Source organism: Pteronotus mesoamericanus, unplaced genomic scaffold, assembly GCF_021234165.1.
Source record: "Pteronotus mesoamericanus isolate MK-2021 breed Mesoamerican mustached bat unplaced genomic scaffold, CSHL_Meso_final contig_40, whole genome shotgun sequence".
NCBI lineage: Eukaryota > Metazoa > Chordata > Mammalia > Chiroptera > Mormoopidae > Pteronotus > Pteronotus mesoamericanus.
In genome coordinates this window covers 3,518,746-3,538,243 of record NW_026555150.1, presented here as the reverse complement: position 1 = coordinate 3,538,243, position 19,498 = coordinate 3,518,746, and the positions used below count along the sequence as shown (strand labels likewise).

The 19,498-nt window shown below is 43.1% G+C and overlaps 1 protein-coding gene across 1 annotated transcript; it reads right to left on the bottom strand.

Moving 5' to 3' along the window:
• Positions 1-17,059: 17,059 nt before the first annotated feature.
• On the bottom strand, positions 17,060-17,311 carry LOC129073285 (ubiquitin-conjugating enzyme E2 variant 1-like). The gene has a single exon (XM_054576943.1). It carries the CDS (start codon positions 17,309-17,311, stop codon positions 17,060-17,062), a length of 252 nt encoding a protein of 83 aa, XP_054432918.1.
• Between the last annotated feature and the right edge of the window lie 2,187 nt (positions 17,312-19,498).

The window sequence follows — 19,498 nt, the reverse complement described above, 5'->3', positions numbered from 1 at the left end:
GTAGTGCTGACAGCCACCCCACACCATCCCAAGCTGTGTATGAAAGCCATGGCTTGGATGTAGTTGGCCTGTTCCCTCATGAGGGAAAACATCTTCTCATGCATCTGCTCAAAGAGGGGGTCAGGAGCTTTCCAGCCTTGCAGCCAGTCCCAAGGTGTCTGGTTTGCAGGGTGGATCCACCATGGGAGGCTGGCGAAGGCGGCAGTGGGAAATTCAGTGCAGATCCAACAATCAGAAAGGTTGCTGACGGCTGTTAGCATACCGGCCCACTGTCGAAAGGAATTTCCAGAGCAGAGTCTAAGAGAGATGTTTAATAGGAACTAATGAAGTTAGATCTTGGCAGTCTGGCAATACACATACAACAGTCCGGTCTTCGGTTAACATTGTTACACTGACTTGTGGATGCGCTGTTGTTGGTACCATGCTCTATCTGACCCTAGGCTAGGGGCCTCCTGCACTCGTAGGGCCAAGGGAGGTGTGCATACCTGCCAAACTGAGGCTATGTAGGTTCTCTGAGGAATTGAAGTTTGCTGTGGGTTGTAACAAACAAGTGTAAGGGGCCAAGAGGCCATTATCATGGGTGCCAGGAGCAGCCCCATGACAAGGCCCTCCCTCCCAAGGAGCCACCAGGGAACACCAGGGGGACCTTACCTGCACCTGCCAGGGCCAAGTGAGGGTGCTTTCCCTGAGGGTGTGTCTTGGGGCACTGGAAAGAACATGTTATTTTGTTTTCCCAGCCCAGGGCGTAGCAGAGGCTCCTGTGTACTTAACTGCAGGTAGATAGGCACTGCCCAAGGTTTAGTGAGGAGGCTGATGGGAGATATTTGTCCTACCCCAGGGCCATTCATTAAAGATTTGCAGGCAGTCAGACAGGTGGGTCATCTACCCCTGGAATGAGCCAGAGTCAGTCTTCAGGGTGCCTTTCAAGAGGTCATTGTACCTTTCAGTGAGGGTGGCTCCAGTGGGGTTCTATGGTAGATGGAATCTCCAATGTATATTGAGGGTGTCTGCTCACTCTTGTACTTGACGTTCCATGAAATGGGTGCCTTGGTTGCTTCAGATGACATCCGGGGTCCCGTAGGCAGCACAGAGCAGCTTTAGGGCTCGGGTGGTGGCTCGTTGTGTGGCCCGCTGGCATGGTCATGCTCACAGTAAACCAGTAGTCGTGTCCACACATGTCAGGCACAGCGTGAGCCTTCAGTTAGTGGCAGGGGGCCAGTGTAGTTGACCTGCCAGCAGGTCAGTGGGGTGTCCCCCCATCTCAGGCCATCCGTATTTTGGGGCAGTCAGCGAGGGTGCTTCTCTGCACAGACTGTGCGTTGCTGACAGGCGGTGACTACATAGGAGTAACGGAGAGGAGGGCCCCAAGCTTTTACCACTTCCCATAAAGTCTTCTGTCCTGCATGGCACATTTTTCAGTGGAGCCACTCAGCCATGTCTTCTGCTGGAGCTGCTTCCAACCAGCGGATGTGCACAAGGTCATGGGCCTCGGCATTGCCAGGGCTGCGGAGAGGTTGGTGTCCGTTGGCCTGGTAAAGGGTTATTACCTTTCCCAGACTATGTTCATAAATGTCCTTCCATAAGTCCTGCCCCCACGGGGGTTTTTGAGCCACTTGCCAATCATCTTGCTGCCAACGGGGCAGCCGCAGGGTCAGTTCCCTGTATACTGCTCAGCTGTCTGTGCAGATGGTCACCGGCCCAGGTTCTCGGGTTATGACTATTCAGAAAGCTTTCAATTTCAGCCCATTGACTACTTTGTCCTGAGCCATCTTCCATCCATATGCTGTCCGTGCTGGGCTGGTAGGCCGCCGCCCTCCAGGTGTGGGGCTGGCCCCGGCAGGAGCCATCCTCAGGCACAGGGGCTTGTCCTCCTTTAATAGTAGGCCCAGGCCTAGGAAGAGGAGCAGGGACCTCCATGCCCACGTCTTGGTATGAAACCGGGCCCAGTAGCTGCTGCAATTTGTGGCTCAGAGGGCTCATCACTGGTTTGCTTCGCTATTGGAGATATGCATTCCACTTAGTCAGAGTGGCTGCCTGTGCTACTGAGCTCTTGGGTTGGTTTACCATGTCTTGTACCTACCCAGCAATGGATAGGTGGTATGTACTGGAATGTCAGCCGGTCTGGTAAAGACTTCAGTAACCAGGAGGGCCTGGCAAACAGCATTCATTTTTTGTTCTGTTGGGCTGTATTGAGACTCTGCCCCTTTCTAGAGCTGGGACCAGAAGTCAGTTGGCACCTTGGTGCACGCTTTCCTTGCCAGAGACCCCAGGCATAGCCCTCATGGGTGGCGTGAATGCCTAAATCATATGACTGAGGTTGATCTATGACCCCCAGTGCTTGTACAGACTTCGCTGCTTGCTTAGCAGCCTTAAAGACCTGGTAGCGATTCCCCCCGCAATCTCAGGTGGCTCTTTTGTGGGTCAGGTGATAAAGAGAGCTCTCTGGCTCAGCTAAATGGAGTATAAAACCTGCCAGTATCCCAACAACCCTAAAATGTCTTGTAATTACTTCAGCTTCTGTGGAATGAAGAGACCCTGAAACTTATCTACCACAGCAGCAGGCATCACCTTTGTCTTACTCGACTAAACAACACCCAAGAATTTGACAGATAATTCAGGTCCCTGGATTTTGTTGGAATTGACTGGTCATCTTTAACCCTGGAGGTGAGCCAACAGCTGAGGAGCGGCATGCACTAACTTTGTAAGAGGCTCAGAGGTCATCATGACATCACCAATGTAATGGTACAGTCTCACAGAAGATGGTGTAGTCCATGCAACTAAATCCAGCTACAAGGCCATGGCAAACAGTAGAGCTGTACAGGTAACCCTGAGACAGAACAGTCAATGTCCACTGGCAGCCTTCCCAGGTGAAGGCAAACTGGCCCTGACTTTCAGGATCAATATCAGTAGAGAAAAAGGCATTAGCTAAATCTAATACATAATGGTGTGTGCCCCAGCTCATGGTTAAGCTGGTATAGGAGGCTAGCTACGTTAAGCAAGGCTGCAAAGAGAGGGAGGATCACCTTATTCAGTTCTCTATAATATACAGTCATGTGCCAAGTTCCATCCTGCTTTCAGACAGGATACACAGGCGCGTTGTAGGGGCTGTGGGCCAGTCTGATGATATTCACCTTAGCCAGTTATTCTAAGGTCTCCCCAATCTCCTTATGGCTACCTGGAAGGCAGTATTGTTTGGTGGGCACTCCTCTACGGGGAGTGGGAGGTGACACAGGGGGGTGTCTGGAATGCCCTCCTCAAAATGGTTTTCACAACCCATTTTGGAGGTGAAACTCCCCCATGGTGGTCTATAGATGCTAGAATGTCAATTCCTAGGATACACTCAGGGATGGGGAAACATACACCTCATAGGGGCATGGTGGTAAATGCCCTATTCCAAGACTCAGTGTTATTGCCCTCACTTGAATGGACTGTCCTCTGTAGCCATCAATGGCAGTTACAGACCCCCTAAATCTCTCCGGGTTACCATAAATAAGGGAACATTCTGCACCAGTATCGACTAAAGCCAACGCTCTTTGTATGTTCTTTGGGGACCAGTAAATAGCAAGTTCTACATGTGGCCTTCAGTCCCCATTGGGTCCCCATAAGCAGGTCCCTCAGCCAACCCCGCTATGCAAAGACCCCTCCCCATGGATCATCCTCTGGATGGGCCGGAGGCAACTTCATGAGCGGGGCAGCCAAGCAGAGCGTTGGCTCTGCGGACACCAACGGGACTGTCCCAATCGATTGTGTCCATTCCAGTGTTCTGACAGTAGATGTCCTTATGGGCTGGAACTGTTGCTCAGGTTTCAGTGGCTGCCACTGACTTACAAGAATGTGGTTAGGCTTCTTGTCTATCTTATCTTTATCTACCCCAGCCTTTACGAGATTGTTCCATAATTGCTTGCAGGTTACTTTCACTGGACCTTTCTGCTTACATTTCACAGTTAGATTTTCTCCTTTTTTTCCCTTCCTTGTCCTTCTTTTCGACCTGTCTTATTCCTTTCTTTTGTCCCAGTAGCTACTTCCCCTAGGCTGGCTACTGTCTCTGCCACTTCTTGTACAAAATCACCCACCTTGGTGGACAAAATAGGTATCAGGGTGCCGAAGTAAGCCAGGGTGCTGTTTGCACAACCCGGTCCCTTATTCCCGTGGTAACTCTTTCCATATCTGGCCCACTGGACCGTGGGTTATAGATGTTGTGTCACATGCCTAGCTCCCAGATGAATTGCTGGAGTTCCAGCAAACTGGTCCGGCATGGGTCAGAGGAAGGTAGATCCCCCTCATTAGGCCATACCACCCCACAGCCAAGCCATTAGCCACATAAGGAGGGTTGTTGTGTGACTGGCTTGGGCTCTTGCCCCAAGAATATTTTGTCTCAAAGAGGGATGGGTAGTGACAGAAGACATATGTTTTAATTCATCTCCCATAGAGCAAAATGCCATCAGCCCGTATATCCCACAGCTGCAACAGCCACCCTGCGATGGATTTGGACCCTTTCTGTCTGAACTTAGCAGCCAGCTCTACTAGCTCTGTAGGGATGTAGGGGTGCACCGTAGTGTGTGAGGTCTGCTGGGGAGGTGGCAGTGGAGCGCCCTGTGGTGCCCGTGGCTTTTGGGTCTTAATCTTCTGAGTCATAATCGGATGAGCTATAAGTTTCCCTTCTTCTACCTCTATGGCTTCCCTGCCCTCATCTACTATGATCTCCTCATCTGAGTCACTTTCACTTTCAGCCGTAGGATCCAACTTGTGAAGATTCCAGTCAGACTGTGCCATGATCGCCCGCATGCGGGTGAATGCTGGTCGCCTGTGCCCCAGCAAAGCAGCATGCCAGGTCCCATAATTGCTCACAGGTATGTTCTAATTGTCTCCCTAGGGCATCCTTATTGTCCACCATTAGGAGACACACATTCCTTTCTAGTTTTAGTTCCTCTTCTAAATACAAAGCACGCGCCTCTGCCTCTATCTGTCTCTCAATTACCCTTCGTAGCACTGCCAACATTAGCCAGCCCACAACAGTGGCAACTTGAGGAGCTTTCTTTTTCCCTAGGGCGCACTGCTCTCCCACATGCTGCAAGGCTTGTAGGAGGCCATTGGGAGTTTCAGGGGTGTCCCCCCAATCCCGTGGTGGTCTCCATGTATCAAGAAGGTTTGCCACCTCGTACCACATAGAATTTGCTGGGAAACCCAGGACCCCTCCCAGCACACATCAATCAGCGTAAAGTCACCCACAGTCACCTCCACTTGGGGAATTTTCAGGGTATCCAACTCCTGCTATTAACTATGCCAATTGTAACACAGGAGATTGAGCCCGGGATCTTTGCTCATTTGGGTAAGCTGAAAAAACCACAAGAGGGACTGAATAGGGCAGATGTAGCCTTTATTATTCACATTACAGGGAGCACTGATGGCAGTGGCAGATAGGCAAAGCAGGACTGCACCTCCCAGAGTCCGGGATTGGTTTTAAGGGGTCCCAGATAAAGGAGGCACAGGTCCTACTTCGATGTGTACATGCAGAAAGAAAAAAGGTCAAGAGGTAGTCACAGGACAAGGAGTCACTCTCCAAAGAGGATAAAGACGGAATTACACTCCATTTCCAAAACAATACAAATTCGTCCTGGCTGGGGGCCCTTCGTCCAGCCTTCCATCATGGGATTAGAAGAGCCATGTCCAGCACAACTTTGCACTACCCTAGAGTACCAGAACCAGAAAGGGTGCCCACATAACATCCGGCTGTGAAAAGCAGCAAGGTTTCTGTCTTTCAGGTAGAGATGACTAGAGATGCAGCCACCCTCATAAAGGGCCAACACACACAATTTTGTTTGCAATCACATATCCTGGGCTTCAGCAGAAGGAAGACAGAGGGCATTAGAGCCATGTGAGGAAATTTTGGGGTTGGTGGCTCTAGGAGAAAGCTAAAGGGTCGGCCACCAGGATCCCTCTGCTGTCACCACCCTCCCACCATATTGCAGAAGCCATCTTTCTCAGGCAGAGCACTCCTCTCTGTACAGCTTTACAGCATCAGCCTGGGGGGAAGCAATAGCCCCACCTGCAGAAATCCTTCCTGCCCCACCCTGTGGAGGTTAAGCCCTGCTGAGGAATACAGCTGGAGGCTCTTACAGTTACTAAGCTTGAGAGGCAGCCTGTAGGTAGAGGCAGATCTCTGGGTGTTCTGAGATTTTGTTGACCTGTCCCTGCAACCAGGGCTGGTAAAAGCTAGCCTTGGGGCACACAGTGGTACTTATCACACCACACACCCAAGCCCTGCACAGGGAACCACAAGCTGTGGATTGCTGATAGCTCCAAACAGGTTGCTCAGGGTAAGTCACAGGGAGCATCTGAGATAGGTTGCATTAGAGTCTTTACAAATCTACCTAATACATAGAAACAAACACAGAGGCAACCAGAATGGGAAAACAAAGAAAAAGACCCCAAATGAAAGAACAAGAGAATTCTCCAGACGAAGAGCTACATAAAATGGAGGCAAGCAATTTACCAGATATAGAACTCAAAGTAATGATTATAAGGATACTCAAGGGCATGAAAAAAGGCACAAAAACCATAAAAAAGGACCAGTCAGAAATAAAGAATGCAATATCAAGAATAAATAATACACTGGAAGGAAAAAAACAGTACATTAGATGAGCAGAGGACTGAATCACCAATTTGGAAGACAAAATAGAATGGGGAAAATTGGGAAAAAATACACAATCAGAGCAGCAAAAAGAAAAATGAATTTTTAAAATGAGGATAGTTTAAGGGACCTTTGGGGTGACATGAAGCATAAAAACATCTGCATCATAGGAGTACCAGAAGAAGAGAGAGACCAAAGGATAGAGAACCTATTTGAACAAATAATGGCTGAAAACTTCCTTAACTGGGTGAAGGAAAAAGATACACAAGTCCAGGAAGTGCAGAGAGTCCCAAACAAGTGACTCCAAAGAGGCTTGCACCAAGACACAACATAATTAAAATGGCAAAGGTTAAAGACAAATAGAAAATCTTAAAAACAGTAAGAGAAAGAGTTAGTTGCCTACTAGGTAGCTCCGATAAGAGTGTCAGCTGATTTCTCAACAGAAACATTCCAGACCAGAGGGGATTGGCATGAAAAGCAAAGACCTAAAACCAAGACTAATCTACTCAGCAAGGCTATCATTTAAAATTGAAGGAGAAATAAAGAGCTCCAGACAAGAAAAATCTAATGGAGTTCATTACTACCAAAGCAGTATTACAAGATATGTTAAAGGATCTTCTTAAGAGAGAAGGAGGTGGAGGAGGAGGAGGAGGAGGAGAAAACAGAGGAGCAGAGTTAGAAAGAATAAAATGGCAATAAAAACTTGCCTATCAATATTCACTTTAAATGAAATGGTTTAAATGCTTCAATCAAAAGTCATATGGTAGCTGAATGGATAAGAGAACAAGCTCCATACATATGCTGTCTACAAGAGAACTACCTCAGAATGAGAGATACACACAGGATAAAAGTAAAGGTTTGGAAAAAAGATATTTCATGCAAGTGGAAATGAAAAAAGAACTGGGGTAGTAATACTTACATTAGACAAAACAGACTTTAAAATAAAGTCTATAATAAGAGACAAAGAAGGACACTACATAACAAGAGGATATAACCCTTGTAAACATTTATGCACCCAATATAGGAGCAACTAAATCTATAAAGCAAATAATGATGGATATAAAGCAAATAATGATGGACATCAAGGGAGAGATCGACAGTAATACAATCATAGTAGGGGATTTTAACATCACATTGGAATCAGTGGATAGATCTTCCAGACAGTAAATTAAGAAAGAAATAGTCACCTTAAATGACGCACTAGATCAGATGGATTTAATTGATAGCTTCACAGCATTTTATCTCAAAGCAACTGAATATACATTTTTTTGAAGTGGACATGGAATGTTTTCTAAAATAGATCACATGTTAGGACACGAAACAAGTCTCTATACATTTAAGAGGATTGAAATCATATCAAGCATCTTCTCTGACCATGATGGTATGAAACTAGGAATGAATTACAAGAAAAAAAATTGAAAAACACACAAAAACATGGATAGTAAATAACACTTTACTAAACAATAAATGGGTTAACAGTGAGATCAAGGAAGAAACAAAAGATACTGGGAAACAAATAAAAATGAGAACATAACAACCCAAAATCTATGAGATACAGCAAAAACAGTCTTAAGAAAATTCATAGCTTTACAGGTCTATCTCAAGAAACAAGACAAAACATAAATAAACAATCTAACTGTACACTTAAGGAACTTAAAAAAAGAAAATCAAAGCCCAAAGTGAGTAGACAAAAGGAAATAATAAAAATCAGAACAGAAATAAACAAAATAGAATCTAAAAAATCAATACAAAAGATCAATGCAACCAAATACTGGTTCTTTGAAAAGATAAATGAGATAAAAAAAAAAAACCCTTTAACCAAACTCATCATGAAAAAAGAGAAAGGACCCAAATAGATAAAATCAGATATTAAAGAGAAGTAATAACGAACACCAAAGAAATACAAAGGGTTGTAAAAAAAATGTTACAATATGCTAACAAGTTGGACAATCTGGAGGAAATGGATAAAATCTTAGAAACATACAGTCTTTCAGAATGGAATCAGGAAGAATCAGAAAATCTGAATAGACAAATTACAACTAATGAAATTGAAGTAGTGCCCTGGCGGGTGTGGCTCAGCTGGTTGGAGCATTGTCCCATAACCAAAAGGTTGTGGGTATGATTCCCAGTCAGGGTACATACCTGGGTTGAGGGTTCAATCCCCGGTCTGGGCATGGGTGCATGTGACCCATGGCCTGGATGCTTAGGATCCCCAGTCCAGGCACCAACACCTGGTCCGGGCCAGGCATGTATGGGAGGCAACCAATTGATGCTTCTCTATCTCATTGATGTTTCTCTCTCTCTCCCTTCCTCTTGCTCTAAAAAAAAAAAAAAAAAAAAAAGCAATGTCCTTGGGTGATGATTAAAAACAAGAAAGAATGGTGGGGGGTAGGCAGAGACAAATGTATTTGAAAAAATAAATTAAAATAAAATTAAAAAAAATAAAAACAAGAAAGAAATTGAAGTAGTAACCAAAAAACTGCCAGCAAATAAAAGTCCAGGACCAGATGGATTCACAGGTGAATTTTACCGAACACTCACAGAAGAATTAACACCTATCTTCCTCAAACTATTCCAAAAAATTCAAGAGACGAGAAGACCCCCAAGTTCATTTTAGGAGGCCAGCATTATCCTACTTCCAAAACCAGATAAAGTGATCTCCCTCTCTCAGAAGCTCCGTTTTCTTCCCCCTTTTCTCCCACCCATGTGTGTTACCTTAGCCATTCTCTCTTAAGCTCCAAGGGCCCTTCTTCTCCCTCTGTAAGTTTCTCCTGAGCCTACACAGCCCAGCTGGCTCACTTGTACTAACTCTGTAACTTTCTACATAAACTTTCTCTTGTATTAAAAAAACTAGATAAAGACACTACAAAGAAAGAAAATTATAGGTCAATATCACTGATAAACATAGATGCTAAAACCCTCAACAAAGTGTTAGCAAACCAGATCCAGCAATACACTAAAAAGATCAAACACAATGATCAAGTGGGATTTATTCCAGGGAAACAAGATTGATAAAATATTCACAAATCAATAAATGAGATACACCACATATAGAAAATGAAGGATAAAAATCACATGATCATATTATTATATGCAGAAAAAGCATTTGATAATATCTAGCACCCACTTATGATTAAAAAAAAACTCTCAGCGAGATGGACGGCTACATGTAAAAAATTGAAATTGGATCATCAGCTGACACCATACACAAAAATAAACTCAAGTTGGATAAAAGACTTAAATATAAGTCGCAACACCATAAAAGTCCTAGAGGAGAACATTGGCAGGAAACGCTCAGATATCCCACACAGCATTTTTTCACCGATACATCTCCTAAAGCAAGGGACATAAAGGAAAGAATAAACAAGTGGGACCTCATCAAAATAAGAAGCTTCTGCACGGCAAAAGAAAACATCAGCAAAATGAAAAGGGAGCCAGCCGTATGGGAAAATATATTTGTTAATGACACATCAGATAGAGGTTTGGTCTCCAAGATATATAAAGAACTCACTCAACTCCACTCCAAGAAGACAAACGACCCAATCAAAAAATGGGCAAAGGACCTGGGCAGATGCTTTTCCAAGGAAGAAATACAGAGGGCCCAGAGACATTTGAAAGTACGCTCAGCATCACTAATCATTAGAGAAATGCAGATCAAAACCACCATGAGGTACCACCTGACACCGGTCAGAATGACCATCATAAACAGATCCACAAACAACAGGTGCTGGCGAGGCTGTGGAGAAAAGGGAACCCTGGTACACTGCTGGTGGGAATGCAGACTGGTGCAGCCACTGTGGAAAGCAGTGTGGAATTTCCTCACAAAGCTGAAAATGAAACTGCCTTTTGATCCAGTGATTCCCCTGCTTGGACTATACCCTAAGAATACCAAAACGCCAAATCAGAAGAACCTATGCACCCCAATGTTCATAGCAGCACAGTTGACAATAGTCAAGTGTTGGAAGCAACCTAAATGCCCATCAGTAGATGAGTGGATCAAAAAACGATGGTACATTTACACAATGGAATATTACGCAGCAGAAAGAAAAAAAAGAACTACTAAACTTCGCGACAGCATGGATGGAACTGGAGAGCATTATGCTAAGCGAAATAAGCCAGGGGGCGAAAGACAAATACCATATGATCTCACCTATAAGTGGAATGAGCCAACAATACAAAGATGCAAGGAAAATAAGACCAGCAACACTGAAAGGAAAAGAAACCAACAGAGACAAGAGGGAGGGAGGGAGGGGGGCGGGGAAAAGGAAGGGAAGGGGAAAGTCAAGGAACATATAGCAAGGACTCATGGACAAAACCAAAGGGGAAGAGTTGAGGGAGGGAGAGAAGGAGGGAGGGGGCAAGGGAAAGTGGTGAGGGGAAGGCAGAGACAAATGTATTTGAAAAAATAAATAAATAAATAAATTTAAAATAAAAAAAACCTCTCAGCAAAATGAGAATAGAGGGAGCATATGTCAACCTAATAAATGCTATATATGACAAACCCACAGCCAATCTCATACTCAAGGGACAAAAACTAAAATTATTTCCCTTAAGACTGGGAATAAGACAGGGATTTTTGCTCTCACCTCTCTTATTCAATGCAGTACTAGAAGTCCTAGCCACAGCAATCAGACAAGAAGACATAAAAGGCCTCCAAAATGGAAAGGAAGAAGTAAAGCTGTTATTATTAGGAGATGACATGATACTGTTCATAAAGAACCCTAAGGATTCCACCAAAAACTACTAGAGCTGATAAGTGAATTCAGTAAAGCAGCAGGATACAAAATAATTATCCAGAAATTAGTTGCATTTTTATATAGCAATAATGAACTATCAGAAAAGGAAACTAAAAAAATTCCCATTTACAACTGCATCAAAAAATAAAATAAAATAAATTGCCTAGGAATAAATTTAACCAAGGATGTAAAAGATGATCTGTGCTTGGAAAATTATAAGACACTGAAGAAAATGCAAATAAGTGGAAGTATATATCATGTTAATGGATAGGAAGAATTAACACCATTAAAAGGTCCATACTATCCAAAGCAATCTATAGATTCAATGCATTTTCTATCAAGATAACAATGGTATATTTCACAGAACTGGAACAAATATTCCCAAAATTTATATGGAACCACAAAGACCCTGAATAGCCACAGCAATCTTAAGAAAGAATAATACAGTTGGAGGAATCCTGCTACCTGACATCAAACTGTAATGGAGGGAGACTTGACTTTGGGTCATGAACAGGCAATACAATATACAAATGATGTGTTATAGAATTGTACATTAGAAACTTATATAATTTTATTAACCTATGTCACTGCAATAAATTCAATGAAAAATTTAAAAAAGAAAAAGAAAACTGGGACTGAGAGGTTAGGTTGCCTAAGTTCTTAAAAGTAATAAGTGGTGCAGGTGTCAGTGGGTGTTGATGGGAGGGTGAATGAAGCCAGAAAGATTGCTGAGGCTCTAGACAGATATTCAGGGCCCAGATAAAATCCTTGTGAATTAGTCTGCTCTGCTGTTATAACAAATACCACAGAATGGGTGGCTTACACAACAGACATTTACTCTCACAGTTCTGGAGGCTGGAAGCCTGAGATCAAGCCATTGACAGCTTCAGTTTCTCCTGAGCTCTCTCCTTTTGGTTTGCACATGACTCTTCTTTCTGTGTCTTCACATGATCTTCCTTCTTGGTGTATCTTATAAAGATATCAGTTATTGTATTAACAGCCTCATTTTAATTTAATTAACTCTTCAAAGTCCCTATCTCTAAATACAGTCACACATACTGAGTTACTGGGGACTAGAATTTCAACATATGAATTTGAAGAGGGGTACATATTTTGGTCCATGACAACTTGCATGGCACATTAAATAATTTGGCCTCTATTATATGTCAGTGTTTCCCAAAACTTGTGGTGAATTGAAATCTCCTGAAGAGCTTTTTATAAACACTTAAAAAATTATATTAAAAGCAAGCAATAGTGTGACACTAAAAAGGCTGCTTATAAGTACAGTTGTTATATTTTACAAATATGATGTTAAATACTTACAATTTAGGTTTCCCCTAGAAAAAGATCAATGGAAACATCAATTGCTTTTCAGATTTGATAGTTGCTGCTTCAAAAGTTGGTTTTACAAAACTCTAAGTTACCAAAAAAAAAAAAAAACCCAAAAAACCCAACAACAACAACAAAAAAACTTCAACAAACTTTAGAGCACAATGAATTGCTTTTACTTTGGTATGCATCCACATCTCAGCATTTAGTGATCCTGAACAGAAAAGTAGAAAAACGCAGCATTTTGCCAGGAAGTCAAGCCCACCAAGTTCAAGAATCTGCTGTGCCACTGAGTTTTTTTCATTCTTGTCTTTTTTTAACCCGAGATTAACCTTATCATCTCCCTCAGATTCTGCACTTTATTTGATTTTTTAAAGATTTTACCCATTTATTTTTAGAGAGAGGGGAAGGAAGAAAGAGAGGGAGAGAATCATCAATGTGTAAGAGAAACATCAATCAGTTGCCTCTCGCACACCCCCAGCCAGGGACCTGGCCTGCAATGCAGGCATGTGCTGTGACTGGGAATAGAGCTGGAAATCGAACCAGCGACCTTTCAGTATTCAGTACAACCCTCAACCCACTGAGCCACACCAGTGATGGCCAAGTTCTTTCTTAATCCCTGCTAAAGACCACAAGAGCAGCAGCACCAAAGCCAAAGTATGCACTGAATTCAAGGTTCTTTTTGTTCCAGTTGTCAGATTCCAAACTAGACCCAAATGGATTACAAAGATGACCAAATGAGAGAGCCCTGTTTAAAACTTCCTTAATTAGTAAAAGCAAAAGCAAAAGCAATTATGGGAAAAGAAAACAATTCATTCAGAGGGATCATATGTGCTTATAAGTGTCTTCTGTGGTCTTTTCCCAAGCTTAACCAGCAAGGACTTTGAGAACTGGCAGGTCCGAGTAGCCCTGCTGACTTTTCTTTTCACCTTATTAAAACCCGAGCCCCCCCCCCCCCCCCCCGGCAAATGCATTGGCTTCCCTTATCTCCACATCCTCCCTAGCACTTGTCGTTTGTCCTTTTGTTAGTGAGAGACATTTTGGCAGGTGTGAGGTGATATCTCATTGTGGTTTGAATTTGCATCTCTCTGATGGCTAGGGATGTTGAGCTTTTTATCATATGTTCATGGGCCCTGTGTATGTCCTCCTTGTAGAGGTGTCTATTCAGGTCCTTTGCCCAATTTTTAAATTGGATTGTTTGTCTTTCTGATGTTGAGGGATATAAGTTCTTTGTACATTTTGGAGTTTAAACCCTTGTCTGATGTATCGTTGGCAAATATGTTCTCCCATACAGTCAATTCCCTTTTCATTTTTGATGGTTTCTTTAGCTGTGAAGAAGCTTTTTAATTTGATATAGTCCCATTTGCTTATTTTTCCCTTTATTTCCCTTGCCCTAGGAGATATATTGGCAAAAATATTGCTATGCCAGATATCTGAAATTTTACTGCCTACATTTTCCTTTAAGATTTTTATGGTATCACAGCTTATATTTAAGTCTTTTATCCATTTTGAGTTTATTCTGGTGTATGGTGTTAGATGGTGATCTAGTTTCAATTTTTTGCATGTAGCAGTCCAGTTCTCTCAACAGTATTGAAGAGACTGTCTTTACTCCATTGTATGCTGCACTGTTGGCGGGAATGCAGACTGGTGCAGCCACTGTGGAAAACAGTATGGAATTTCCTCACAATTAAAAATGGAACTGCCTTTTGACCCAGTGATTCCACTTCTGGGAATACATGCTCTCACGTGCCCCCCAGTGGGGACTTGGCCAGCAACCCAGGCATGTGCCGTGACTGGGAATTGAACCGGTGACCTTGTGGTTCACAGGCTGGTGCACAGTCCCTGGAGCCACACCAGCCAGGGCTGTCTTTGTTCTTCTTGTATGCTTAGTTTGTTTTTTAAATTCAATTGTTGATAGATATGTATTTTTTGCCATTTTATTGTTCATAGATTTGATCTTCTCTTTCCTAAATAAGTCCCTTAATATTTCATATAATAATGGTTTGGTGATGATGATCTTCTTTAGTTTTTTCTTGTCTGGGAAGCCCTTTATTTGCCCTCCAATTCTAAATGATATTTTTGCTAGGTAGAGCAAACTTGGCTGTAGGTTTCTGCTTTCCATGACTTTGAATATTTCTTGTCAATCCCTTCTAGCCTGTAAAGTTTCTTTTGAGAACTCAGCTAGCAGTGTAATGGGAACTCCCTTGTAGGTAACTACCTGCTTTTCTCTTGCTGCTTTTAAGATCCTCGCTTTATCTTTAATCTTTGGCATTTTAATTATGATATGTCTTGGAGTGGGCCTCTCTGCATCCATCTTCTTTGGGACTCTCTGTGCTTCCTGGATTTGCATGTCTATTTCCTTCACCAAATTGGGGAAGTTTTGTTTCATTATTTTTTAAAAATAAATTTCCAATTCCTTGTTCTTTCTCTTCTCCTGGTACCTCTATGATGCGAATGTTGGAATGCCTGAAGTTGTTCCACAGGCTGCTTACACTATCTTCATTTTTTTGGATTCTTTATTCTTGTTGTTCTGATTGCTTGTATTTTGCTTCCTTATGTTCCAAATCATCGATTTGATCCTTGGCTTCACCCACTCTACTGTGGTTTCTTTATAAATATTTCTTTATTTCAATTAGTGTATACTTCATTCTTGATTGAATCTTTTTTATGCTGTTGAGGTCCTCACTAAGTTCCTTGAGCATCCTTCTAACCAGTGTTTTGAACTTAGTGTCTGATAGATTGCTTATCTCTGTTTTGTTTAGCTCTTTTTCTGGAGTTCTCATCTTTCATTTGGACTGTGTTTCTTTGTCTCCTCACTTTGGCAGACTCCCTGTGTTTGCTTCTATGTATGAGGTAGATCTGCTGTGACCCCATGTCTTGGTACCATGGCATAATGTAGTAGGTGTCCTGTAGGGTCCAGTGGCACAGCCTCCCCTATGACCCAAGCTGGGAACTCAAGGTATGCCCTTCATGTGGGCTGAAGACACCCTCCTCTTGTAGTTGAACCTTGCTTGCAGTTGGCAGGTCAATAGGAGGGACTTACCTAGGCCAGTCAGCTGTAAGGCCAGGCTGTGACCACTGACCACAAAACTCCACCCTCTGTGGAGGATCAGTTATGCAGGAGCAGGGTGGTGATGCTCTGATGTGGGCAGTAACTGTTCAAAGGGTGTGCAGGCTCTGCAGTTTCCCTGGAGGTGCAGGCCAAGATCTGCCTCCGCCTGTGTTTTGCCCAGGGCCACCCTGCCTGAGCTATAAAGCAATCTGAGATGGCTGCTACTTGTGCTGGGCTTGGGGATTCCAAGGTGAAGCCAAGTTGTGAACCTAGGCTGGCTGCTGCTTGTGGCAGGCCTGGGGCCCCTTAACAAGAAGTATGGGGACTGAGGGCTCACTGAGATTAGTTGTTGCTTGTTTGAGAGGATTTAGAAAGTTGTAAAGCATGAGCCAAGATCAGTCATTCATGTGAAAGAGTCTTTGTTAACCACTTGGGTTGGCCTGTATGTTGAGTAGCATGGAGTCTCAGAGGACATCCAGGGTAGGACAAACAGTTATCGAGGGTGATGGAGTCTCAGATATGGCATCCACCGGCTGGCTCTGTGGTTCTGTGCAGGGATTGTTCAGAAAAAGACAATGGCTTTTCTGTCTTAGAGAAAGGCGTCCCCAGCTCTAGCCTTGATGCCAAACCATTTACTTTCTCCCTGTATGCCACTGATGCCTTTAAAGCTCCCACCCCAGTGCTGGAGCTCAGAGGGAATAAGTCTGAGTAAGTCCATGTGTGGGTTCTTTAAGAGAAGCTGCTTGGAGCTCCAGAAGTTTCTTCCACTGACTGAGTTCCTGCTGATTTTTTGCAGCCAGAAGTTATGTGGACTTATCTTCCTGACACTGGAACCCTAGGCTGGGGGGCCTGGTATGGGGCTGAGACTCCTCACTCTTGAGATATCCCCCCAGAATTTTTACCTACCACATGTAGGTCTGGGACCAGCCCATTCTATGTCTCTGCCCCTCCTACCAGTCTGGATGTACGTGGTTTCTTTAATTCTGTAGTTGTCAGATTTCCATTCAACTCAATTTCTGACCATTCTGAGTGGTGGTTGTGTTATAGTTTAGTTGTAATTTTAATGTGGTTATGCTTGGAGGTGAGCCGTGTTTACCTATGCTGCCATCTTGACTGGAAGTCTAAGTTGATTTTGAATGGGAGCTTTCTTTCCAGTACTTTGAGGTCTATAAGACATATCATGGAAATGTACTACCGTGGAAAATGAAGAGTGTTTAAATCACATGGGGAAAGGAGAAGAGCCTGTGGTTTTCCTTTTGATTAATTGCTGTAACATTCTCTTCAGGTGGCTGAGGAGGTTTCATATTTTCTTTAGATCATTAGGCACTGAAGCTCCTTCAGGACAACTTTAATGCCATGTGAATTCTGCCATTTTGCTAACACCGATTTGGCTCTTGGGTCCACCACTCCATTATAACTATTAACCTTATTCATATTAATTTTTGTTAGAAATCTTACAAAGAGGGGTGCTTCTGGGTATTTAGGGCCACATTCTATTTTAAGACTATATATTAGGTTTTCATAAATTATTCTTGGAGGCCCTGTCCATCTTGTAAGTGTCATGTCTTCATCATCTTCTAGACCCCAGCTAACTGTGCCATCTACTACTCCTTTTTGGCCTTTCTTCCCACAGTTGGAAATTACAAGGGACTTTACCCCAAGCCTGTGGTGGCTGCCACCTTGGGTCACTGTCGCTGGAAGGCTGGCCACCTGAAGAGCTTTGCAAAACTACTAATTCTTGGACACTCCTTGCTCTACAGATTGAGTCAGTAAATCTTGGCTATGTTTTGGGAAAATATGAAGCTTCCTCATACCCCCTAGATGATTCTGGTGCAGTTAGATTTGAAAACCACTTCTGAAGGTAGAAAAACCATCAGAAGAGTTTTAAGTAGGGTAGTGAAATGATCAGAATTAGATTTTAGAAAAATCACCCTGGTGTAGTAATATTGAGAATGGGGTCAGTGCAGCGTGGGAGGGTGGGTTGGGGGTGGGGGTGGCGAAATGTCTTAGGAGGGGATTACAGGAAATGAGTTTCCAGAAGAACCAGTGGCAACGTGAACGGAGTGTAAAGACGTGATTTCAAGAATTGTGAAGAGAGGATATTTGTGAGTGAATGGAGGAAGCTATGGATGAATGATGGCTTCATATCTAAGACAAGTCCATTTAAAAAATCTTTCCAGAAGTTTTATCGAATTTGTATTCACACCCTATTGGTTACTTCTACATGCAAGGGAGAGTGGAAAGTGTATTCTTTCATCTGGACACATTACCACCCAAAATAAATCAGGGTTCTATAAGGAAGGAAAAGAGGATGGGTATTGGGTAGACAACTAACTGTCCTTGCCACCACAATACTCATGAATTAGAAAATTCAATATCATAAAGATATTTTTTCCAAACAAATCTAAATATAGATCCTGTGCAATTCCAACAAATATTGCAACAGAGGTTTGTTTCTTTTCTAATTTATTTTTTTTCAAATACATTTGTCTCTGTCTTCCCCCCACCACTTTCCCTTGCCCCCTCCCTCCTTCCCTCCCTCAGCTCTTCCCCTTTGGTTTTGTCCATAAGTTCTTGCTATATGTTCCTTGATTTTCCCCTTCCCTTCCTTGTCCCCGCCCCCCTCCCTCCCTCCCTCTTGTCTGTTGATTTCTTTTCTTTCCAGTGTTGCTGGTCTTATTTTCCTTGCATCTTTGTATTGTTGGCTCGTTCCACTTATAGGTGAGATCATATGGTATTTGTCTTTCACCCCCTGGCTTATTTCACTTAACATAATTCTCTCCAGTTCCATCCATGCTGTCGCGAAGTTTAGTAGTTCTTTTTTTCTTTCTGCTGCGTAATATTCCATTGTGTAAATGTACCATCGTTTTTTGATCCACTCATCTACTGATGGGCATTTAGTTTGCTTCCAACACTTGGCTATTGTCAACTGTGCTGCTATGAACATTGGGGTGCATAGGTTCTTTTGATTTGGCGTTTTGGTATTCTTAGGGTATAGTCCAAGCAGGGGAATCACTGGATCAAAAGGCAGTTTCATTTTCAGCTTTGTGAGGAAATTCCACACTGCTTTCCACAGTGGCTGCACCAGTCTGCATTCCCACCAGCAGTGTACCAGGGTTCCCTTTTCTCCACAGCCTCGCCAGCACCTGTTGTTTGTGGATCTGTTTATGATGGTCATTCTGACCGGTGTCAGGTGGTACCTCATGGTGGTTTTGATCTGCATTTCTCTAATGATTAGTGATGCTGAGCGTACTTTCAAATGTCTCTGGGCCCTCTGTATTTCTTCCTTGGAAAGCATCTGCCCAGGTCCTTTGCCCATTTTTTGATTGGGTCGTTTGTCTTCTTGGAGTGGAGTTGAGTGAGTTCTTTATATATCTTGGAGACCAAACCTCTATCTGATGTGTCATTAACAAATATATTTTCCCATACGGCTGGCTCCCTTTTCATTTTGCTGATGTTTTCTTTCACCGTGCAGAAGCTTCTTATTTTGATGAGGTCCCACTTGTTTATTCTTTCCTTTTTGTTCCTTGCTTAAGGAGACATATCGGTGAAAAAATTGCTGTGTGGGATATCTGAGAGTTTCCTGCCAATGTTCTCCTCTAGGACTTTTATGGTGTTGCGACTTATATTTAAGTCTTTTATCCACCTTGAGTTTATTTTTGTGTATGGTGTCAGGTGATGATCCAATTTCAATTTTTTGCATGTAGCTGTCCAGCTCTCCCAACACCATTTGTTGAAGAGGCTATTATT